A 24,471-nucleotide genomic window follows, 5' to 3' on the forward strand; every position below is an offset into this window, starting at 1 on the left:
ACTGCCTCTCAAATAAATAAATCTTAAAAAAAAAAAAAAAATCTTCCTGGTGATTCTAACCTGCAGCCAAGTTTGGGAAGCACTCTTCTACGTCATGCCTTCCCTTGGTGCTCTCTAGCTGGGGAGTGAGAGACAGAGGCTTAGTAGCTTCCTCTGGGACTTCACCCTGTCACTGGCTGGTTCTCTCTGGCTTATCTTGTCAACCTTTGTGTTCTGCTTAAAGAAGCATGCTGTTGTCTGTCACAATGTGTGTGCGGGGGGCCATTAATTTCCTCCCCGCTCCTTGGCACCAGGGCACAGGTATCAAAGCCACCCAGAGTGCTGTGCTTGTCCTCTGTCACAGCTCAGCCTGGCCTGTATCTTAACTGACTGCCTATCTGCGTCTCCCATTAGACTGACCTCTTAAGGTAGGGTCTTAATCATCTCCCTCTCCATCCGCAAGGGCAGTGCATGGCCCATCCCAGGCTCTGCCAGTCTCGAGTAAAGGGCATGGGGACCGTGGGGCTCTACTGTGAGCTGCCTCACAGTAGTCTACAGGCTGGCCAGACATACTTTGTCTACCTGTTATCTTCCTTTGAGGAGGGGTGAAAGAGGAGCGGGGACAGCTGTCAGAGAAAAGGACATCCCTATTTTATAGGGATGAGTATTTGGAATCCGTTCTCTTGTCTCTCCAGTGGAAGGAGAGTAGCTGCAATTAACATTCACAAAGCATGTTAGGAATTTGAAGCAATAGACAGTAATGGCTCTGTGTAGAATGTCAGGATTGATTTTTCTTTCCACCTGACTGGTATATGCCAACCTGCCTCACTAGCGTGTAGTAATCCAGAAGGCTCATCTCCTCTTTTTTTTTTTTTTTTTTTTTAAGATTTTATTTATTTATTCATAAGAGACAGACAGAGAGAGAGGCAGAGGGAGAAGCAGGCTCCCTGCTGAGCAGGGAGCCCGATGCGGGACTTGATCCCAGGACCCTGGGATCATGACCTGAGCTGAAGGCAGACGCTCAACCATCTGAGCCACCCAGGCGCCCGGCTCATCTCCTCTTATTGGTGCATATTATCCCATGAGCTTCCTGCCCACCCAAACCCCCTTCTCTCCTTCCCCTACACCTGGCATGAAGCAACCCTGTGCTGTTCCTTTCTGCCACTGCCTCTGGGCGCCTACCCACACCCTTGATTGTTGGGGAGGGAGAGCATTTGGCTATTTTTTCTCCATTCTCACCAAAAGGATGTTGCTGAATGCAAAATGCTAAAGCCAGCCCTCTTTTACCTTCTGGTGCTGGCGGCTCTGAAGTCACTATATTTAACATCAAAGTGTAGACAGTAGCAAGCAAGAAACCATGCCCCTGGATTGTGAGGCTCCTCCCAGCAGGACTGCCTGGGATTTCAGGCTATAGGGGTAGGGGTGGGGGCACCGAGAAACAAGCCTGAGAGCGTGCTTCTTGCTGGCAAGGTCCAGGCAGGCTTCAGGGCACCCCCAGCCTCCACCAGGAGGGAGGCAGCCTTTTCTGAATGGGGAAAATGCCATGGCAACAGCATTAAGCTAGCATACTGTCTTGTACGGAAGGTTTAATGGGAGCTGTGTCTGCCCTGCTGATCCTAGTCCAGCCCAGTTGAGCCCAGCCCTGCCCAGTCTTGCCCCCCTGCCCTGCTCAGCCCAGTTCAGCCCTGCCCTGCCCAGTCCAACCCAGCCCTGTCCAGCTCTGCCCTGCCCTGCCCAGTCCTGCCCTGCCCTGCCCAGCTCTGCTCTGCCCAGTCCTGCCCTGCTCAGCCCAGTCCAGCCCAGTCGAGCCCAGCCCTGTTCAGTCTTGCCCTGCCCTGCCCAGCCCTGCCCTGCCTTGCTCAGCCCAGTCCAGCCCAGCCCTGCCCAGTCCTTCTCTGCTCTGCTTAGCCCAGTCCTGCCCTGCCCAGCCCAGCCCTGCCCTGCCCAACCCTGCCCTGCTCAGCCCAGTCCAGCCCAGCCCTGTCCAGTCCTGCCCTGCCCAGCCCTGCCCTGCTCATCCCAGTCCAGCTCTGTCCTGCCTTGCTCAGCCCTGCCCTGCCCAACCCTGTCCTGCTCAGCCCCTGGCCATTAGCATTTCACCAGAGAACTCCCGAAAGGTCAGCTTTTGCAGCCAGGGTCACTGGCGTTTTGATCTTTATCCGTCCCGAGGGCTGGCTGGTGGGAATGACTTGCCCCATTGCTCCCTGGAGCATTGTGTTTCTGCTGTTGCACCAGGATTTATCTTAGGTTTTGACGATTTACGTGACAAAAGAAATGAGATTGAATTTTGCTTCCTCTGGAGTGAGGGAGCCCACATTGAGTGGCCACAGTTCCAGGGGCAATCAGATACAACTTTGTTCCCATTGCTGGGAATTCTTTTATGAGGAGAGAGAAATCAACTGATTTGAGCTCCTTTGTCAGCCTGACTTCCCTCATCTGTTTCAGCCGAGCCAAATACCCACTGTTGTATTTATGTGGCATTTCCAGCAAAATTAAAAGAAAGCAGCGTTCTTTTTGGGTTGATTCTTTATAATCAAAACGAGTATATATCTTTTAGCTTGGAAACTCAGAATCCCAGTAATTGAATAGAATGCGCTACCCAGAGGATAAGTTATCATGCCTTTGAACCCCTTCCTGGTATTATTAGAGGAAGGGAGCGGGTGAATATAAGGTTAATGGATTCTGCTGCTAAACCGAACTTGGAAATGAGGTTTCATTGATTTAATATTTCCTCCATTAAGCCTCCCAAGACAGTGTCCCTATGGCCCTACCAAAGTGCAGTCACAGACTTTCTTCCTTGTGAGAGTCTGGGCCGCAGCAGGTGCTGTGACAGGGACAGATGACCAGCTCCAAAGGCTCTTGGGCCACTGGCCTCTCCCCGGGCTGGAGAGTGGAGGGGTGGAAAGCCCACCGCCCGCCGCCCGCAGGCCGAGTGGCTTTATCTTGAGGATGCACTCTGCGTTTGTGGCCACAGACACTCCCCTGCTGTGTGGGGCCTTTTGGGGAGTCACCTCTTCTGGGAGTGGACACCTTGAAGGGGAGACAGCTGAGTGTGTCAGGGAGCGTGGTGGGCTGGAGGCGTGAGCCGTTTCACCCACACGCTTATTCTCTCCACACCCTGGCTGAAGCCCGGTGCCAAGGGAGCACGCCGCTGGGCCCGTTCCAGAGGCTTCTCCTGCCTGTCTCCTGAGCCTTCCTATGGCCTCTGCCCTTAGTCTTTGCTTCTCTGGGCGAAGCTGACTGGTGCTTGGAGCCATCCATCCTGGGGGCCTACCCCCGCCCTTCCCACCATGGCTCTTATCCCCACCCCCGAAGTGGCTCTCCTGACGTGGCCCCTCTTTTCCACACACATGCCGTGCATGGGGCAGGGCACAGTCTCCGACATGGGTTCTCATCCCTGCCTCTCCCTCTCCACACACACCTCCCTCTTCTTTACAAGGCACTCACCAAACACTACCTCTGTCCCTGCCAGCCTGGCACCCTCGTGGACTTTGGTGATGGGCTCCTCCAATCTCCCAGTGCCCTGCCCAGTCTGCTGCGTGCCTGGCATTCGCCTGACGCAGGTCCTCCTCATTTGTGGGGGGGTTTGCTTGTTCCAGTGGGTCTAGGGTCTTTGGGTGCTATGGTTGAGGAACAAAGAGGGCGGAAAAGTTGGGGATATGCCTTTTTTTGGCAAAAAGTAAAGCAGCGAGGCTTTTAAATGCAGACCGAAGCTGTCGCACAAATGTTTTGAGCAACAGCTATATTTTTGGAGTGCGTTGTCACTGCTTGTAAGTACAGGCTTTGTTTGGATGTGTGAGTTCTGGGATGTTATGTAAAGAACAAGGACACTTCCAGCATGTACGGAGGTCATCTGTTTTATTATTTGAGCACTGGTGCAAATCTGGGTTGTATGAACAAAATGGTGGTGATGTTCTCCCTCTCATGGAGTACACAGTTGGGATGGGGCAGGGTTAGAATTGGTCTGAGCTACAACCTCAGATCCGAGGTCCAGCTTGGTTAGCAGGTGGGCTGGTGCCATGCAATGTCTAGGCTTTAGAGACGGGCAGACCTGACATTGAGTGCATGTCAGCCCCAATCCCGTGATGAGATCCTGGCCAAGTACCCAACCTTTTCGAGCCTGTTTCCTTCCTTCTAAATGCGGGAAGGAATAATACCTACCTTAAGGGGGCCGTGGGTTTTTTAAATTTAATTTTTGAACATTGTAATTGTGTTACAACACATATCATGTAAAGATTGCCGTCTTAACCATGTTTTAAGTGTTAAGCACCTTCTCGCTGTCATGCAGCCAATCTCTAGAACTTTCCATCTTGCAAAACTCAGGCCCAGATCCCCCCCCCGCCCCAGATGTTCCCTGGTGAAACAGTACCCCTAGAACTGCTCTGTTGGCTCAGCCCATCTGCTTGGGAGGAGAACGTGGTGGTTCTGGGCCCTTCCTGTTTCCTGCCAGGGCCCCCTTATTCTGGGAGAAATGTAAATCCGTCTTCTCTCTGACTTTACAGAAAAGGCAACAGATGGCTCCCTCCAGAGCGAGGACTGGACGTTGAACATGGAGATCTGCGACATTATCAATGAGACAGAAGAAGGGTATGTGTGCCCCCCCCCCCCCCGCCGCCCACTATCTTCCATGAAGCTCGTCAGCTCCTGGGGGGTCACTCAGAGCCTGTCAGGGCTTAAGGGTGGGGTGTTTTACTTTGTGTTTTGTTTCCAGTCTGTTTGCTTTGGCATTTAATAAACAGATACACTTCATTATCTTTCCTCTTGCTGCCCGCCCCCCCCCCCCCCCCCCCCCCCCCCCCTGCCCCCCCCTTTTAATGACCTGCTTTGAATCACCGTGACAATGAAGTCTCCTGGTTACTTGGTCCCCCATGGTCATCACCTCATCCTGCCCTCCTCCCTGGCTGTATTCTCCTTCACCAACATGAGGCTGTCTCTGTCCTGCTTTGCTGGACTGGAGCCGCAAGAGGGAGAGGGACCACAGTGTCCATAGAGGGAGAGGTCCGCATGAGGCAGAGAGCAGCGGGTGTGTCTGGCAGGGCCTCCGCCCCCCCGTCCCTGCCCTGCCAGGTCGGTTCTTCTAGCTGTTCACTGTGTATCCTCTTCGGCATTCCAGCTACGTTCTGTTTACGCTTCTCCTAGATTGGTGTGTCTTCGGCCCTCTGTCCACACCACACAGAACAGTATTTACTGTAGCCACGCCCTCTCCAGCCATCCCTGAGCGGGACAGACCCAGGGGGACAGGTCGGACTCTGGCAGCCCTGGGCTTGCAGCTTGGCGCTGCTCCTGCTCTCAGTGAACAGATATTTACTGAGTGGCTACCTCATGCTGGGCCCTAGTGTGAGTGCCCAGGGCATGGCAGGGAGCACGCCCTGGAAGCCATTACATGTTACGTTACATGGTCACATTACATGGTTAGCTGGTGACAAGTCTGGAGTGAAAGAAGCCAGGGATGGGCGCCTGGGTGGCTCAGTCATTAAGCATCTGCCTTCGGCTCAGGTCATGATCCCAGGGTCCTGGGATTGAGTCCCACATCGGGCTCCCTGCTCGGCAGGAAGCCTGCTTCTCCCTCTCCCACTCCCCCTGCTTGTGTTCCTGCTCTCGCTATCTCTCGCTCTGTCAAATAAATAAATAAAATCTTAAAAAAAAAAAAGAAATGAAGTGAGGGAGGGTGAAGGCTGGGACTTAGCATTTTTTTTTAAGGTTTTATTTGTTATTTATTTATTCATTCATTTAAAGAGTGTGCACACTCAAGCATGGGTGAGGTGGGGGCTGAGGCAGAGGGAGAGGGAGAAAGAATCCCAAGCAGAACTTGTGCTGAGCACGGAGCCTGACTCAGGACTTGTCCCATCTCACATCCTGAGATCACGACCTGAGCCGAAGTCAAGAGTCAGCCGCTTAACCGACTGAGTCACCCAGGCGCCCCTGGGAGTCAGCAATTTTAAGTGGAGGAATCAAGGAAAGCCTCACTTGAGAAGGTGACATTGAAGAGCGACTTGAAGGAGATGAGGGGGTAATGTGTGAGGATGACAGCAGGGAAGAACCTTCCAAGCAGAGGGGGCAGCAAGCACAGCAGTCCTGGGACAGAGGGCGCGATGGTATGTTTGAGGAATAGCAAGAGGCTCGTGGGGCTAGCATGGAGAGAGCAAGGAGGGGTCAGACATGTGCCCATCCAAACAAACAGTACAGGGATTTGAGCAGAGAGGGACCTGGTCTAACGCTCATTTTTATTTATTTATTTACTTACTTATTTATTTAAAGATTTTTTTTATTTATTTGATGGAGAGAGACACAGTGAGAGAGGGAACACAAGCAAGGTGAGTGGGAGAGGGAGAAGCAGGCTTCCTGCGGAGCTGGGAGCCCAATGGGGGCTCAATCCCAGGACCCTGGGACCATGACCTGAGCCGAAGGCAGACGCTTAATGACTGAGCCACCCAGGCGCCCCTATTTATTTATTTATTTATTTATTTATTTATTTATTTATTTGAGAGAGCGAGTGAGCACGAGCGGGGCTGGGGGGCAGCAAAGGGAGAGGGAGAAGCAGACTCCCAGCTGTGCGGGGAGCCTGATGCAGGGCTGGACCCAGGACTCCGGAATCACGACCCAAGCCAGAGGCAGACACCCAACCAACTGAGCCACCCAGGTGCCCCAAGTCTAACGCTCATTTTAAAGAGATCACTCTGGCTACCATGATCAGAATGGCCTGGCTGGGGGTGGGAAGGGCAGAGGGCAGAAAGAGGGAAGCGAGTTAGGAGGTGTGGGATGATGGCAGTTTTGATACGGATGACAGTAGAAGAGGAGGGAGAAATGCTCAGCTTCAGAATATATTTAGAAGGTGGAGCCAGTGGGGTGTGCAGAGGTGGATGTGGGCATGAGAGAAGAGAGAGGAAGACTCCAGTGTTTAGGGCTGAGCCACCACAGGGAGGGGGCAGGCTGAGGAGCAGAGATCAGAAGGTCAGCTAAAATCCTACCGCTCTGAGCTGCCTGCTAGGCCCCCAGGTGCGATGCTCCCCATCCTGGCGGGCATGGCTACGGAGCTGGGGGCAGGGGCCTGCGGTGGAGGTGTAAGTTTGGGCATCTTGGGTCAAAGATGGCATCTTGCTGCCTCTAAATATAGGTGGTCAGCTTGGCGCCCAGCATACATCCGGGTCACAGAGTTGTTGGGGGCTGTGCATTTCTGATGCCAGAGTCACGGGCTCCCTTCTTTCTCATGTCCCCCTCTCATGCCCTCCTTTCTCTGGTTGTCCAGCCACATTGGACCCCACAGATGGAGGTGCAGCCGGTTCCAGGATGCCAAGGCTAGTGCTCCCCAGATACTCTTGAGGGGCTCATCTGGCGGGCCCTGGCGGGCTGTGGCCGAGGCGCGTGCACATTGCAGCAGGCACAGGGTGCAGGCTTTGGGCTGGGCCTCAGTGGGGCAGGAAGAGAAGGCGGAGTATAGATAAGAGCATGAAAGGGCAGTGTGTTGGGGCCACAAACAGTCTGGGCGAGCAGGGAGAGTGGGGAGGTGTGAGAGCCGGGCTGCCTCCTTCCAGGGTCTAGGAGGTGGGTCACCTTCCTTTCCCAACACTCAGTTCGCCTTCTTCCTGAAGTGGCCCACTCTCAGTCCTGCAGTTCTGAGTGAGAGCACCTCGGACGCGTGGCGATTTTTTGTCTCAGCCTCCACAGTGAGGTGATTGTCAAATCTCTTCCTAAGCGGGAGAAAAGCTCTGAAGTTCAGCTAACGTTCGGGCGCCCTTTCAGCTCCTTCCTGCTTCAGGGTTTCGGTCCCGTGTTCCTTCTGTTTCCGTCTCACTTCTCCCTTTCACTGATCAGTTCTGTCTTTTACTGGAGCTTAGTTTGAAGTGCATTTCCCTCTCTTCCTGATCTGGACAAGTCCCCCCGTACGTGATTTCACAGTACCCTATATGAAAACAGGCCCATCACAGTGTAAATGTCCACGTCTGCGTGATGTTCGTTAGAGTGGCTGTCTCCCCTGCAGGCCCCCCTTGACCATGCGCTCCATGAGGGCAGAATTCTGTTCCACGTGCCATTTTATGCCAACACTTAGCGCAGCATATGTATAATTGACTCTTGACAAGCATTTTGTAAATAAGAATAAATGGATGGAGACCTCACGGACTCCATCTGATGGGGAATGCAGAACATAACCATAACACAGCGTGCCGACAGATGCTGCCGCTCACTGGGCGAGACCAGAGCAAAGGCTGCTTGGAGGAGGTGACCCCGAGTGGAGTCTTGCAGCATAGGTGGGCATCCGCCTGGGGAGGTAGGTGGATGGCAGGCGGGAAGGCGGACACGCAGGCTGGTGGGCAGGAGTGGGAAGGGGGGTGTCCTGGGATTAGGGGCGTGGAGCCTGGAGCCACCTGCCTGGGCTGGGATTCTGGGCCCTCCACTCCCTTGCCATGTGTCCCTATGTCTTGGTGTCCTCATTTACAAAATGTGTAAACACCAGTAGTGCCTATCACATAGGCTTGTTAGAAGGATCAAAGGAGTAAATATTACGAAGTGTCTGCCTATGTATGGATCCAGGTCCGTGCTCTGCATAGGGATGTGCTCTTTCTCCATTAAAGACCTGCACGTTAAAGACTTAACACGGCATGGGACGTCCTCCACCACTTTCATCTGTAGTGTCATCTGGCCAGTCCTGGGTCGTGATCCCGGTGGGTTGACGGCCCTGCCCCTGTCTGCCGTGCTCTGAGCGCTTGCCATCTGTATGCCAGGTCGCCACGCGAGCCCTGGATTGCACCAGCTCATGCGGCACCCCGAGACAACCCTAGAAGGTAGGGGCAGCCCGTGTTGAGGAAACTGAGGTCCAGAGTGGTTTGGTCACTTGCCAGAGGTCTTCACAGCATGGCTGAAAAGGGCAGAGGCAGGATGCAAGCCCACGCTGACCTGGCTCCAGCTGCCCAAACTCTGCCTACACTTACTTACTCAGAGCTTCACCTCTGGGACGTTGTGGTCCTGGTGGGTGCAGATTGAGTGAACTGCCCCAGAGGCCCCTCCTTGGGCTTTCCCTAAAGTGTCTAAGGCTGAGGTGCCCTCCATCGTAGGGCTCGTCTCCTGAATCATTGGTCATTAACCAGGAGTGCCTGGCTCAAGAACCTACCTGGGAATGTTTTAGGCCCTGTTTACCAAGCCTTGCCCAGACCTACCTAGTTCGGGCCCAGGTGTGTGGATTGGGTATGTGCTCCCCAGGTGACTCTGATGTGTCTCTCTGAGAAGGATCCGCTAACCTGGATCATTTTCATGACCGTGTCTGGACCTTCCCTTGCTCAGGGAATCCTTGGGCCCCAGCCTCTAAGCCCGAGTGAGCAGGGAGGAGTAAGCACGCAGCTGAGAAGAGGGGGAGGAGGGAGGGAGGCCGGGAGGGAGAGGAAGAGTCTGGAGCGGGGGTGGAGGGCAGCCATGTCCTCCTGGGAGGGAATAGGGAGAAAGTGGCTCCAGAGCAGCATTTCTGGAGCCAAAGGACAAGATGAGTTCAAGTATGACTAGAAAGAAGGGTTCTTATGAGCCTGGGGTGGAGGAGACCTTGGGGAGGCCGAAGGTGGCCCAGAGGCCAGATCGTGAGGCCCTGGGTGCTGACCTTCCTGCTGCAAGCTGCCAGGGCGGCGGGGCATCTCACGGTGGTGGTGGGGGGCTCCCCTCCTGCTCCTCTCCCCTGCTCCATCTTGGCTCTTGACTCTTCCTTCTCTCCTTTTTCCCTGATTCCAGCTCCTTGCTGTCTAATCTGCAGCGGCTGCTTGAAACTTTGCAATTCCTCTGACATGACTTTGATCCTCCTTTCTGAAGCTTCTCCCCCGGGGAGAGAGATAAATACTTGCTTTTGTGCTCACCCAGTCACTCTGAGGCAGTACTTCCCGCCACCGATGAATTTCCATTTTAACTCTAACCCAGGAGCCTGCTGGCTCTCTGATTTTTCCACCACCACCATCACCCCCACACTGGGAGAACTCTGTGTGCGCTCTGCTCTGTGAGCTCTAAGTGATCGCGGCCCTTGGAGGCTGTTCTCATTTTTCTGCTCCGTGCAAGTTCAAGAGGAGAGGGATGAAGCTGGCTTGAGGAGGATGGCAGCCGTGGGTCAGGGTTGACCGTGGCTTGGCAGAGCCTTGGAGAGAGAGGAAATCAATCCACGCTCCTGGCCAGCAGCCACTGACCTTCACCAGCTCAAGTCCACAAACAGTCCTCAAAGCCAGGAGCTTGTCGAGTCCCATATTTGCAGAAATCAGCATCCCTGTTTGGAAACTGCAGCCATGCTGTAAACACACTTGGCAGGGACCCATTCCCCAGAGAGCCTCGTCCCATCAGCCTTTGGGCTCAGGAGCCAAGAATTCCTGCAGGCAGCCACGTTTCAAGTTGGGAATGGGAAGTAGGTGACTCAGGGCGTTTTCAAATCTCTTCTAGAAGCCTTGGCTGGTTCCTGTGTATTTCTGACTACATAGGGCTGATTAGCAGACCTTCTACCGTCCCTTCCCCCAGCTTCCTCACACATATTTGAAAGGGCGTTTTCCTTTGGTAAAGAGATCATAAATATTTCAGAGCTGTAGGAATAGGAGGTCCCTGACTTACAAACCTTCAACTTTCGAAAGACCCAGATATTCTGACACGTAGATCAGGGGAAGGCTGGAGCCCACTTGTGATAGCAAAAGGCCAGTCTGCAGGCGGACTGGGGACTCTCAGGAGTGCAGGTGATGGGGCGTCTGGGGGCGGGACTTCATGCTAGAGGTAGCCATGAGTCCCGCAGCTTTGTTGGATCCTGGCTTAGAATAAACGAAATAACATGTTAGACCCAAGGGCTGCACCTTCTAGCTGCTTCTAGAGGGCTGGTTTGGGGACCCTCACTCCTAGCTCTAACTGTGATTTAAGGAAGAACGTGTTCCAGGTTCCAAACAATCAACTTATGAACGTGCCTCTGGGAATCCACATCGGCTCCATTACCTAAAAACACACAATTCTTTGGGTTTTGAGGAGACTTAATTAAGTTTTCTTTCTTTCTTCCTTCCTTTCTTTCTTTGGACTTTATTTATTTGAGAGAGACAGCATGAGCAGGGAGAGAGGCAGAGGGAGATGCGGACTCCCTGCTAAGCAGGAGCTGAACATCCAAGCCTCAACGGGGAGCTGGCCATTCTTTCTTCTGTGTCTCTGTCTGTTGTCCCTTCGGTGTACCCCCACACTAGTGGGTTAGTTATTGTTCCGAATAAAGAATATTTGCATGTGATGCCAAATGCAAAAGGACTGCAAAAAAGCCCAGTGAGAAACCTCTCGCTCCCTCCTCTCTGCCACCCAGTTCTCCTCCTAAGGGGCAGCCAGAGTTACCAGCTTCTTGGGGCTCCTTCCAGAGATTCTCTTCCCTCTGCTGGCTTGTGTACTATGTATGTGTGTATGTATGTTGTCCTTTTATAAGCCAAAGAGGAGCATACCTTATGCACTGCTCTGCACACAACTCTATTCACATTTCTTTGAGTTGGCTCCATATTGGTGCATAAGGAGTGTCTTTATTTTTTCCCGCAGCTATATAGTGGGATAAACATGATTTAAATTAACCTGTTTCAGGGCGCCTGGCTGGCTCAGTCGGAAGAGCTATGGGACTCTTGATCTCGGGTCGTGAGTTCGAGCCCCATGTTGGGTGTAGAGATTACTGAAAGAATAAATAAATAAAACTTAAAAAAATTTTTTTTAAGTTAACCTGTTTCACAATGATGAAGACTTCATTTGTTTCTGATCTTTTATGTGTATAAACATGCCACCTAATACTTCGTGTGTAACAGACAACGTTGTATATATGCTGGTTCACACAAACAGGAGTGACTCTGTAGGGTAGCAGCCCCGAGTGGAATGTGCAAGGATTTTAACATGTCCTTCTCTCTAGGCCAAAGGATGCCATTCGAGCCCTGAAGAAGCGGCTCAACGGGAACCGGAACTACAGAGAGGTCATGCTGGCATTGACTGTGAGTGCTGCCCTCGTGGGGGTGGGAAAGCGTCTGGGGAAATCCACGTTCACGGCCCTGCCCCCCCCCCCCAGGGCTTTCGCTCTGTCCACTCAAGCACAGCCTCCGGCAGCCACGGCCTGTGGATGGCTTGGTGCGAGCACCACCAGGGTGTAGCAGAGCCTTCCCATAGTGCGCTTGGGTTTGCCTGCCTTCCCCCAAAGTGGTGGATGAGCTGCAAGCTGGTACATAGGAGCAGAGGATCAGGTACGTGCAGCACTGACTAGTTCAGAAACCCAGAGCAGAGAAGCTGAAGGCCTGGCTGTGGATGCCCTTCCGACCACCAGCCTGCTGTGACCCAGCCTCGCTAGTTGCCTTCCTAGGTATCAAGTCCCTCCTTACAAACCTGCTGCCTTCTACCCAGAACCTGCCCAGGACTGTGCTGAGCTTTTCAGGTGTTAAAGCAATTGCTTGCAGTAACCTTCCCAAACAGATGTCATCATCCCCTCAATCCAGAGAGAGGTCTGGGGGTTTGCCCAGACTTCGGGCTAGTGAGTGCCCAGCTGTAGATTATGGGGGTAAAAACTGGTCTTTGGTGCAGAGATTCTGGAAAAGTCAGCCTAGTGACTCCTTTCGGGAAGAAACAGACCAGATTTTTGCCCTTTCTTAAAATGTCACGAAACTCAAAGGGACAACTTCGGGTGTTATTTCTGTCTGGAAAGCTAACAGTTATTCAGATGTGGCCAAATCTGGGCCACAGTGAGTTCTTATAATGCAAGCTGTAACAGGTCAGCACGTGGGCCTCTCTGCAGGTTTGAAGAGTTTGTTGTTTATCCAAAACAGCTATAACATGTTGCCTTTTAAAGCAGAGAAACTGTTTGGATTTTTCACCCAAGTGAAAACCCAAGACTTATTAGGAGGATATTCTCTGCCAGGGAATTGGGGTATGAATAATAAAGACAAAAAAGACCAGCTGAGAAATAGTGACTTGAAAGCTGTTGGTTTTGTCTCAGAAATTGAGCCATGGCATTCACTAAACCCAGAGTGATGCCCAAAATGAATTGTTTTCAGTAACTAAAATCACCAGGGAATGAACTATAGGTGTTGGGCAGTTTCCTGGTATCTAAAACATATCCTTTTACATTTCCAGCTTCATGGTAACCATGTTGGTTAGATGGGAGATCTTTTTTTTAAGATTTTATTTATTTATTTTAGAGAGAGAGTGCACGAGAGTGGGGGGAGGGGGAGAGGGAAAGGCAGAGAATCTCAAGCAGATTCTGCACTGAGCATGGAGCCCAACTTTGGGGCTTGGTCTCATGACCCTGAGATCACAACCAGAGCCAAAACCGAAGAGTTGGACGTTTAACCGACTGAGCCACCCAGGCGCCCAAGGATGGAAATCTCTCTAAAGTGGTCTCTGTGTTTACTTCCTTCTGGAAGAACATGGTGAACATCATTGAACCTTTCCTGATGGTTAGGTTTATTATTATTATTATTACTCCTCCAGCTTTATTGAGATATTGACATATAACATGTAGGTTTAAGTTATACAGTGTGTTGATTTGATACACGTGTATATTGCAAAATGATTACCACCATAAGGTTAGTAAACACCTCTGTCCCCTCACATAATTACCTTTGTTGGGGAAGGGGGGATGCATTTAAGATCTAATTTCTTGGAGCCGCCTGGGTGGCTCAGTTGGTTGAGCGTCCAGCTCTTGATTTCTGCTCAGGTAATGATCTCAGGGTCCTGGGATCAAGCCCCGTGTCGGGCTCCCCGCTCAGAGGGGAGTCTGCTTGAGGATTCTCTCTCACTCCCTCTGCCCCTCCCCCCAGCTTGTGCATGTGCACTCACTTGCTCACTCTCAAATAAATAAATCTTTAAAAAAGAGATCTAATTTCTTAACTGTAAAGTATATACTACAGCATTATTAATTATAGTCATCATGCTATACATTAGATCCCTAGAGCTTACTCATCTTATAGCTGGGAATTTGTACCATTTGACCAATATCTCCCCATTTCCCCTGCCCCACAGCTACTGTTCTACTCTGTCACTGTGAGTTCAGCTTTTTTAGATTCCACATATAAGTGAGAAAATTGGGTGTTTGTTTTTCTGTATTTGACTTGTTTCACTTAGTGTAATGACCTCAAGGTCCATCCATGTTGTCGCAAAAGGCAGGATTTACTTCCTTTTTATGGCTGAATAGTATTCCTGTGTGTGTGTGTGTTTGTGTGTTTGTATACATGGATAAAGAAATACCACACATACATCACGTTTTCTTTATACAGTCATCCATCAGTGGATACTTTGATTGTGTCCGGGTCTTGGCTATTGTGAATAATGCTGCAGTGAACATGGGTGTACAGATATCTCTTTGATACCCTGTTTTCATTTCTTTTATTTTTATTTTTTAAAGATTTTATTTATTTGAGACAGAGAGAGAGAGAGAGAGAGCACAAGAAGGGGGTAGGGTGAGAGGGAGAAGCAGACTCCCTGCTGAGCAGGGAGGCCGATGTGGGACTTGATCCCAGGACTCTGGGATCATGACCTGAGCTGAAGGCAGTCACTTAACCAACTGAGCCACGCAGGCACCCTCATTTCTTTTAGACACATACCCAGAAGTGGGATTGCTGGATCATATGGTAGCTATGTTTTTAATTTTTTTTTTAGGAACCTCTATGCTGTTTTCCACAATGGCTGCACCAGTTTACATTCCCACCAACAGTGCACAAGGATTCCCTTTTCTTCACATCCTCGCCAACACTTGTCTCTTGTCTTTTTGATAATAGCCATTCTAACAAGTGTGAAGTGATCTCTTATTGTGGTTTTGATTTGCATTTCCCTGATTAGTGATGTTGAGAATCTTTTCATGTACCTGTTGGCCATTTGTGCATCTTCCTTGAACACATGTCTATTTAAAGTCCTTTGCCCATTTTCTTTTAAGTTTATTTATTTTTTAGTAATCTCTATTTATTTTTTAGTAATCTCTATTATTTTTAGTAATCTTTAGTAATCTCTAAGTTTATTTATTTTTTAGTAATCTTCAGTAATCTCTGAGGTCATTACACTTTAGTAATCTCTCTATGGGGCTTGAACTCACAACCCCGAGATCAAGAGTCACATGCTCTGACTGAGCCAGCCAGGCGCCCCACCTTTGGCCACTTTTAATTGGATTGGTTTTGGTTTTTTGTTGTTTTTTGGGGGGCTTTTTTGCTATTGAGTTAAGTTCCTTATATATTTTTGATATTAACCCCTTATTGGATAGATGGTTTGCAAATATTTTTTCCCATTCTGTAGAGTGCCTTTTAAATTTTGCTGATTGTTTCTTCTGTGCAAAAGCTTTTTATTTGACATAGTCCCACTTGTTCATTTTCATTTTTGTTGCCTTTGCTTTTGGTGTCACATCCAAAAAGTCTCTGCCAGCAGGAGCCTGGGTGGCTCAGATTAGGTTAAGCGTCTGCCTTTGGCTCAGGTCATGATCCCGGGGTCCTGGGATCGAGCCCCACGTTGGGCTCCTGGCTCAGCGGGGAACCTGCTTCTCCCTCTCCCCCTACCTCTCCCCCTGCTCATGCTCTTTCTCTCTCTCTGTATCTCTGGGTCTCAGATGACTAAATAAAATCTTAAAAAAAGAAGTCTCTGCCAAGACCAGTGTCAAGGAACTTTTTTCATGTGTTACCTTTTGGTAGTTTTACAGTTTCGGGTCTTACATTTAAGTCTTTAGTCCATTTCGAGTTAATTTTTGTGAGTGATGTAAGATAGGGGTGCGGTTTCATTCTTCTGCATGTGGTTAATCCAGTTGTCCCAACACTGTTTATCAAAGAGACTTCCTTTCCCCATTGAACCCTCATACCTCTCTTATCAAATATTAGTTGACCATATATTTATGTATGGGTTTATTTCTGGCCTCTCAGTTCTGTTCCATTGTCTTTTTTTATTCCAGTACGATACTGTTTTGATTATTATAGCCCTGTAATATAGTTTGAAATCAGGAACTATGATGTCTCCAGCTTTATTATTCTTTCTCAAGATTGCTTTGGCTCTTCAGGGTCTTTTATGGTTCCATATGAATTTTAAGATTTTTCTCCAATTCCTGTGAAATCTATAGATGGCTTTGGGTAGTATGGACATTTTAATAATATTAATTCTTCCAATCCGTGAACATGGGATAGCTTTCCATTTATTTGTGGCTTCTTTAATTTCTCTCATCAGTGTCTTATAATTTTCAGGATATAGATCTTTCACTTCCTTGGTTAAATTTATGCCTAAGTTTTTTGTTTTTTGTTTGCTTGTTTGTTGATGTGGTCAGGTCTTCACTGCAGATCCAGAGATGCCTTTGGGAGCCTTCTGACATGGGCAGATCCCTTGTCCCCACACCAAAGGCTCCAGCCTGGTGCATGTTATGTGATCTCATGTCTACTTTTATGGCTTCTCTGTGTTTGTCTTCCTTTACTGTATTAGTTGCTCTCAGTCCTCCTGCTCCTTGTGGGCCTTTGACAAAGATATTGGTATTTACCCCAAACAGGAGTTCACCAGAGGCTGGGAGAGGTTCTCTGCTTTGGTGTATAGACAGTGTATGGACTTGAAACCGCCATTTCTGATTGCTTAGAGGCACCTTTTGTCACTCTGTGGGCTTTGGCTGCTGGAAAATGGCTGCTGTGTGTTTCATGCCCTACAACCCACAGGGACCCATTTACCAGGGGCATTTTTGGCAGAGTCTGTGAAGTGGCTGAGTGGCCCTTGCCGGCCAGGGAGGACCTCCTGTGTCTGCTGCTCTGCTAGGTTTCAGGGCTGCTCTGGAGCACACACCACCTCTATCCAGGGCACTTCCAAACCTGTATCTGAGCCCCAAGGGCCAGCCTAGGCCACACTGACTTTAAAGTCTGCTCTCCTGGAAGACACAAGGATGTGCTCTCCAAAGGTGAGATGGGCGTCCTCGCCCACTGTTGGCCCTGAGTGTGGTGACAGAGCCACAGCAGCCCTGCCATGTTGGCCTTCCTGCTCCCCTTTATGCCATGTTCTTTCCCACCACAGCTGCTTTCTTCCCAGCCTCCTGCCCCTCCCTTCCCACCTGCTTCTCATAAAATAAACCATTCTCCCTGCCACCTGCCTTGTCTCAGCAGCCCGATGCCTGCTTAGGCAAAGTTCCGAGAGGGTTTTAGAGGATGCTAGAAAGAAGGGAAGCTGTGAGTTCCCGGAGGGCAAGAAGAACCCCTCTGGTTCCTCTGTGCAGTCCCCACGGTCACTATGAGGGAGAATGTTAGTTACCTTGTGGTCACCCGGATTCAGGCACATGCAGAGGCTAAGAAAGAGAATGCCCCCTTGGCTGAGGAAAAGCTCGGTGACCTGAGGAAGCTGAGCTTTGGGGTCTTACTGGGCAAGCCGAGCAGAACCCGGAGCCTCCCATGGTGCAGGCAGGCAGGCAGTGGGGAAAGGCACCGTTTTGACTGGCTCTGTCGCTGTCAGGTGGGGGGCACATGCCAGCTCTGGCCTCCTCGGAGAAGTTACCGGCGTCTCCAGGCCTCAGCTTTATCATCCCGAAAATGGGATAATACCCACCTTCCCGGGCGATTTCCAGGACCAGATGAAGGAACAAGAAATCTGGCACCCATTGCCTGTCATCTGAGGGACTCCCAGCTGATCTTGGGGGGTGGGGGAGGTAGCCCTGTGGCCTGCCTCTTCGTGGGTGAGGAGGCAAGGGCTCCGGAGAAGGCCGATCCACTTAAAGAGAATTAATTCGTTGTGAGACTGGAATGAAATGGTACATAACATGGAGGCTCCCGCATGGTGCCCAGCTTGTAGTCCACTCTCCGTCAGTGTTAAACAGGGTGTGAGCCTTTCCTAATGGCTGTGCTTTGTCAAGGCTCATTGTATGAACCCAGCCCTTTGGAATGGGCTGCATAACATAACCAGTGATCAGCTCCGTCTGGGCCACTGAAGATACTCAGGCAGTCAGAAATGTCCCCTGTTGCTGGGCACATTCCAAGGAGGCATTTTCCACTAGTTGACCGTGGCACTGGGGGGTGCTGGTGTGGGGAGGGCCAGGTGATTGTATGGGCTGGTTTACAGAGAGCTGAGAAGTTCATGGGGCGCCTGGGTGGCTCAGTCGGTTAAGCGTCTGCCTTCGGTGCGGGTCATGATCCCAGGGTCCTGGGATCGAGCCCCGCATCGGGCTCCCTGCTCTGCGGGAAGCCTGCTTCTCCCCCTCCCACTCCCCCTGCTGGTGTTCCTTTCCTTCCCACCATTGTGTTGTCTGTCTCTCTGTCAAATAAATAAATAAAATCAATCTTAAAAAATAAAACTTCAGAAAGCTGTGTTCAAGGCTGGGGAGACCTTTCAGTGGGTACCCCTGAATTCTAGGGGGCCTCTCCCCTGTACTGTGGGGACTGTGAAGTTTTTCCTTTCCTCAAGTGTGTACAGCAGCTTCTTGAATGATAATCATAACATCATAGTCCTCATTTACTGCCCCCCCCCCCCAACGCAGGGCACTGTGCTAGGCGCTTCAAACATACTCTCTCATCCTTACTACAGCCCTGCAAGGGAGGCACTCATGTGCCCACTTTACAGGTGAGGAAGCTGAGGCTCAGACAGGCTTGTCCTGGGCCATTTAGGGAGGAAGTGGCAGAGCTGAGATTCAAGCCCACACTAGCCACCCGGCCAGAACCCACACGCGCTGTGCTTTTGAGTGGCTAAGACCTGTGTACCTCATTTTTCCAGACGGGGGAAGAGCGAGCAGGGTTTGGAGTGAACACGGACCTGGGAGCTGACTGGCAGCAGAGGCCCACAAACCATTTATTAAGAGTAGAAAATCCAAAAAAAGAAAAAAGAGTAGAAAATCCTTAGTCATTGCCAATTTTAGTTGCAGAGGCAGGGTTGTGTGGGGCGTGTACGTGTGTACGTGTGTATGTGTGTATGTGTGAGGGTGAGTGTCTGTGTGTGTTTGCTTGCGTCCTCACATCCAAGGGCCAATAATTCACGCAGCAATTCAGGCTGTCACAGCCGCCCTCTCTGTGACAGAGCCTGAGTCCCATTGGCTAATGTCTCACACCCAGGAGCCCTGAGAGAGGAGTTAAAATGCTAATTTTCAGGGACGGCTCAAGTCATTTTGATCTCATTAAAACACCAGCATCCTTCTCATGCAAAACTGGTGCCTCAATTACCAACTAATTGCCTGATTATTGTGCAGGGACAGGCGACTTTAGTCAGCAAGGGACGCCTGAATCAGAATGGAGGGATGCAGTGCCGTCCCTGCGTGACCCTGGAGGAGATGGTGGGGCCACGTGGGAGAAGCAAAGGGTGGGGTCGGGGTGGAAACTCGGCTGCCATGGTGGTGACCCTGCTTTCCTCTCCTCCCTCCTCAGGTGCTGGAGACGTGTGTGAAGAACTGTGGCCACCGCTTCCACATTCTCGTGGCCAACCGGGATTTCATCGACAGCGTCCTGGTCAAAATCATCTCTCCCAAGAACAACCCTCCCACCATTGTGCAGGACAAGGTGCTTGCTCTGATCCAGGTAGGCGAGCTCCCCTCGTCCAGTTTGTTGGGACCGAGTGAGGTGGGGCCCCTGAGCAGGGGGTCCTCGTGCTTTCCCATCATTTGGAGGAAAGAATGGAGACCCTCCTGGGTTTAAATACCTGTTGTGAAATGCTTCTGTTTCTCCGCTCATTGCACTAGAATAAAACCCTGAGAGGTAGCTCTCAAGCCAGTTGACAGAGCCTTCACTGGTATTCTGGGTGCCATGGCTCTCTGTTGCCCCCAGGGGCAGGTGGGGGGCCCTGTGAGGCCTCCAAGCCATCAGGGACAACATGGAGTAGGAAGGGCCGTACTGGAGCCATATGCAGGGCTGGTGAGGCATTGGGTCGGGGCCAGCTCTGCGGCAGGCGGGGTGGGATCGGGGGAGACAGTGTTAAAAGAGTGGTTCACTGAGGAGATGACATTTCTGTTGGATCCTGAAGGATGTGGGGAGCTTGCGGAAAGGTCAGTGTGAGAAGTAGCCTGGGCAAAGGGGATAGCACGTGCATCAAGAACACGTGACACATGCGGGATGTATTCAGTATTAATGGCTCTGTAACAAATTACCCCAAAACTTAGGGGTTTAACACAGCAAATGTTTATTACCTCATTGTTTCTGTGGGTCAGGAATTCAGGAGCAGTTTAGATGAGTGATTCTGGCTCAGGAGCTCTCGGGAGGTTGTGGTCAAGACGTCAGCCAGAATTGCCTCATCTGCGAGCTCGATGAGCTGGAGGAGCCACGTCCAAGGTGGCTCACCACAGGGCTGTTGGCAGGAGGCCCCAGCTGCTCCCTGACTATTGGTAGGAGGCCTGAGTTTCTTGCTGTGTGGACTCCTGAGTGTCCTCATAACATGGCAGCGGGTTGTCCCTAGAGCAAGTGATCCAAGAGAGCTCGGGAAAGAAGCTGTGGTGCCCCTTGGGACTGACTCTCAGAAGTCACGCACCATCTCTTTTGTCCTATTCCATTTGTTAGAAGGGAAGTCCCCAGGTCCAGCCTCAAGAGTTGGGGAATGAAGCTGCACGTCTTAAAGAGAAGAGGCTGCTTTAAAGCCATCACATGGAGCATAGAGTGTGATGAAGAATATCTGGGGCCAGAAGATGAGGCCAAAAGGATGGTCATGGGCTTGTGGGCCGTGCATGCTGATAGTCGGTGCTCTGTCCTGTGGGCTGTGGGGAACCACTGCACGTTTCTGAACTGGGTGTACACAGAGGGATCTGGATTTTAGACCGAGCCCCCTGGTGACAGGGTGGAAGGCACATTTGTCAGCGAGCACAATAGTACTGTTGTCTGCCGGAGCCAAGAGGAGAGGGGGGTGGGCTGGGCTGGGCAGGAGGCACTGTGATCCGAGGTGGGCACGGGGTATCCGAGGTGGTGGTGGCACCTGAGCCTGGAGAGGAAAGGGGGGCTCTGGCTGAGGTTCTCTTGGGCGTCCTCTGCGTGCAAGTCTTCTCCATCCTTCAGACAGCCCCCAGAGGCCTCCCCACCCCTAGGTTTGTAGCATCCCCTCTCTCCTGTCACCCTCTTTTATGGTCTTCTCTACTTCTAGGCTGACTTTTCTCTCATCTGCCTCTGAGTTCCCTGAGTGTCCAGGGACATTATATCCCCGGGGTCTAGAGCAGTTGACTGTGTAGAGTAGGTGATAGGTAAGTTGTTGTTTTTCTGAATGAATGGGTGACTATGGTTTGCTGAAGCTCTGAGGAAGGGGAGGAGTGTGGGTGACCGCAGAGCCGCCTCCTTCTTAGGTGGTCCCTATCTCTTCTTTCTGCCCACCTGGCGTGTCTTCATGTCTCTCCTTCCCGCCCTCCCTCCCTCCCTCCCTCCTTCTTTCGCGCCCATGCGCGTGCGCACACACATACGCACACACACAGAGGTGCAAACCACCTCACCCTCTACCCTCCCCACCCCTACTTCTGCCCTCGACTCCCCCATTCTGGGACTTTCCCCGTACATTCCCCTGCCTCAACACCCCTAGTATTTGATGTCAGGCCAGTAAATAGTGACTTTTTGCTCACAACAGAGGGGGCACCCCAGCCTGAACCCCTTGTGCGGGCCCACAGTGGCCACAGGCAAGGTCTCTCTGGAGTCAGGCCTGGAAGGAGCACTTCCTGTGGCCAGGCCCGGTGGGCGGTTGGCCACCCCCCGACAGGCACAGCTGTGGTCAGGCTTGTGATCTGCGACGCCCCTGTTGGCGAGGGCACTGGGGAGCCTTGTGCAGTGGCTGTAGCTGTGACTGTCCCCAGGGACGCCGGCCCAGCTTTCCCATCAGGGTCACCGCCTGCTCTCAGCACTGCTTCTCCCGGCTGTGTAACCTCAGCAGGTATTTGAGCCTCTCTGGGCTTCTGCGTCCTTATCTGCAAAGTGGGGGCCTCTGTCCCTGCCTCCCTACTCCGAGTCCCGAGTCTGAGATCAGCCCGCAGGGGCTCAGCGGCCGGTGCTGGTGTCGTGAGGACTCCCCCTGCCGGCTTGGTGGCGGCATGCGCGCCCACCCACAGGGGCAGGAGCAGGATGGGCCCCTGAGGGCCTCGTGGGCTTCTGGTCCAGCGAGGACGCGCTGGAGGGTCAGCGTGGTCCAGCTGGGAAGATGCCAAGGGCTTTGGATAAGGGTACTCTCTGGTGGGCTTGCTTACCTGCCTGGGGATGGCTCTTCCTCTCCAGGTTTTAAAGCTCCTGAGGAACTTTTATCTTTGGTCATGGCCACCCAACAGAAGAAAGCAGACAGCATTCAGAGCTGGCGGCTGGCTTGGCTTCTGGAATGGGATGGACAAAAAACCGAACAGCATCTTCAGCCTTTTCTTCTTACCGAATTCTAACATATGTGCAGGAGATCACAGATTGAAGTAGCACATACAACTTGATAAGTTTTTACAAACTGAACGTATCTGGGTAGCCAGCCCCTGTGTCATGAAGCAGAATATGACCCACACCCAAAGTGCCCCGACCTCCTGGGAGGACCCCCTCACCTCACAGCCTGGATGGAGTTCTCGTGTTCTTGAAGTTCATCTGTGTGGGCTGTGCAGCAGCACTCTGTTAGGTCTGTGTGTCCGGCCACGCCTTCTTTGCAGGGCTTACCTTGTCACTGGGTCTGACCATCGGCCTCTGTTCCCGTTGCTCACATCGCTGGCCAAGTCCCTGTGGGTGAATGCACCACGGTTTGTGTATCCTTCCCACTGATGGTGGGGACATGCTGTTGTTCCCCATTTGGGGCCATTATGAAAAGTGCTGCTATTAACAGGTAGCAGGTGTCTTTGGGTGAGCATGCATATCCATTTATATTAGGTGTGAAACTGCCATCTTTTTGGTCAAAAATAATAAAATATTAGCGGTTCCGTAGGGGTCAGCCTCACAGCTGGGAGCAGAATTGCTGGGTGGTGGGGAATGGCCATGCTCCAGTTTAGTACTTACACCAGCAGGCCCTGCTGTTCCTTCCCACCAGCACCCGAGAGCTTTAGGTGCACAGCGTTTTCACCAACGCATCCGCACTAAAGCCCATCTGATGAGTATGTGGACGTACTGCATCTCGTCCACCAGTTCTTAACTCTTTGGAGAAAGAAGAGGACTTTATTTGCCTGTTGAATATATTTGAAAGAACTGGGCAGTCCGCCCTGGGAGTCTGATATCCCCCGCCCCAGGAAGGGCAGGTTCTGTTCCCACCATGATACAAGGGTGGGGATGGGGGCAATGGCCGCGGATCCCCGGCCCTCTTGCCAGCCTGGGAGGAGGCAGCAGGCCATCGTAGAAACGCAGTGAGACCGAAAAGTGGTGCGGTCAAATGTGTGGGTGCCAGAGCCATGACAGCTTCTTCTTCGCCATCCTCGCCATCCAGGCGTTTCTAAGTGCTCTTCGGAGCCCAGCTGCCAGGAAGTGGAACTGGGCCAATCCCAGCCCTGCCCCTGGGGAGCTGGTGATTTTATGGAGAGACAGAGGCTTGCAGATGATAGAGGGCCAGGGCCTACCCAGGGAGGACTTGAGCTGGCTTTGGGATATTTGAGGGGCTGCCCTAAACTCTGAACGTATTAACACTTGAAAAGCTTTTAAGGCCAAGGGGTTAGACGGAGAAGTGCTCCCCACCCCAGCCCAGGAAGCATGGTTGGAACTCCTGGTGGAGGTGGGACCCGAGGCTCTGATGACCAGGTATCAGCCTGAGTCCATTGTCCCTCTGATTGCTCCCCTACGGTGGAAGCAGGGAGGGGGCCTGTCTCCAAACCAGCTTTCCTTTCTTTCTTTCTTTTTTTTTTTAAGATCTTGTTTATTTATTTGACAGAGAGAGAGCAGGGGAAGCGACAGGCAGAGGGAGAAGGAGAAGCAGACTCCCCACTGAGCAGGGAGCCCGATGCAGGGCTCGATCCCAGGACCCCGGGATCGTGACCTGAGCCGAAGGCAGACACTTAACCGACTGAGCCACCTAGGCGCCCCTCCAAACCAGCTTTTCTGAGAGTCTCCCTGTGCCTGTAGGGAAATGGGTGCTTGTCTTCACATGTTCTCCTGGCCCCCACCATGCCTTCCAATTCCTTTCCTGGGATGCTGATCACAGGCATTGTCAGCCTGAGATTGGCCACGCTGGGGCCATTTGCACCAGCACACGTTTGCCATCCGCAGCCCTCTAGGGGGATTTTTGAAGAGAATCCGTGGATGCCTATCTCTCATTCCCACATTCTGTCCCGTCTCTCCTTGAGGCATCTGTATCCTCTGGCTGTCCTCTAGCCCTCCGTAGCCACTCCATCTCCCCCGGGACCCCCAAAAGAGATACCCCTCAGGCTTGTGTGCACCCGAGGCCCTGCCCTTCAGATTGCCCTCCATCTCCCCCAGCCCAAGCCCAGCGCGTAAGCTGTAAGGCAGGGCAGTTGGAAGTGGTTACCTGACTTAGGTGTGAGGGCCCAGTGGGCTTCCCCGCCACAGGAGTTTGCCCTTTGGGAGGGGAGCTGGTCTCCCTGGCAGCAAGAGAGGAGAGATGTTGAGAGCAGGGCAGCCTTTGAACTGCCTGCCACCTTCAGCCCCCGCTCTGTTTCTCACCTGGTCCCTGGCTGGCCTTTGGCTGCGTGCCTTTCTGTTTTTTCAT

General features: G+C 51.9%; 1 protein-coding gene across 9 annotated transcripts in view; it reads left to right on the plus strand.

Annotated features, from left to right (window-relative positions):
• TOM1L2 (target of myb1 like 2 membrane trafficking protein) overlaps positions 1 to 24,471 on the plus strand; it is a 120,213-nt gene that overhangs the window by 56,960 nt on the left and 38,782 nt on the right. For 7 of the 9 annotated variants that reach the window (XM_044921468.1, XM_021694640.2, XM_021694641.2 and 4 more), the window contains exons 2-4: positions 4,482 to 4,566; positions 11,846 to 11,924; positions 19,266 to 19,415. In XM_044921468.1, coding sequence (XP_044777403.1) covers positions 4,482 to 4,566; positions 11,846 to 11,924; positions 19,266 to 19,415 — 314 coding nt within the window. The remainder of the gene's footprint in view (positions 1 to 4,481; positions 4,567 to 11,845; positions 11,925 to 19,265; positions 19,416 to 24,471) is intronic. The other 2 variants (XM_044921472.1, XM_044921475.1) reach the window with 1 other exon arrangement.

This window comes from Neomonachus schauinslandi, chromosome 15, assembly GCF_002201575.2.
Source record: "Neomonachus schauinslandi chromosome 15, ASM220157v2, whole genome shotgun sequence".
Classification (NCBI taxonomy): domain Eukaryota; kingdom Metazoa; phylum Chordata; class Mammalia; order Carnivora; family Phocidae; genus Neomonachus; species Neomonachus schauinslandi.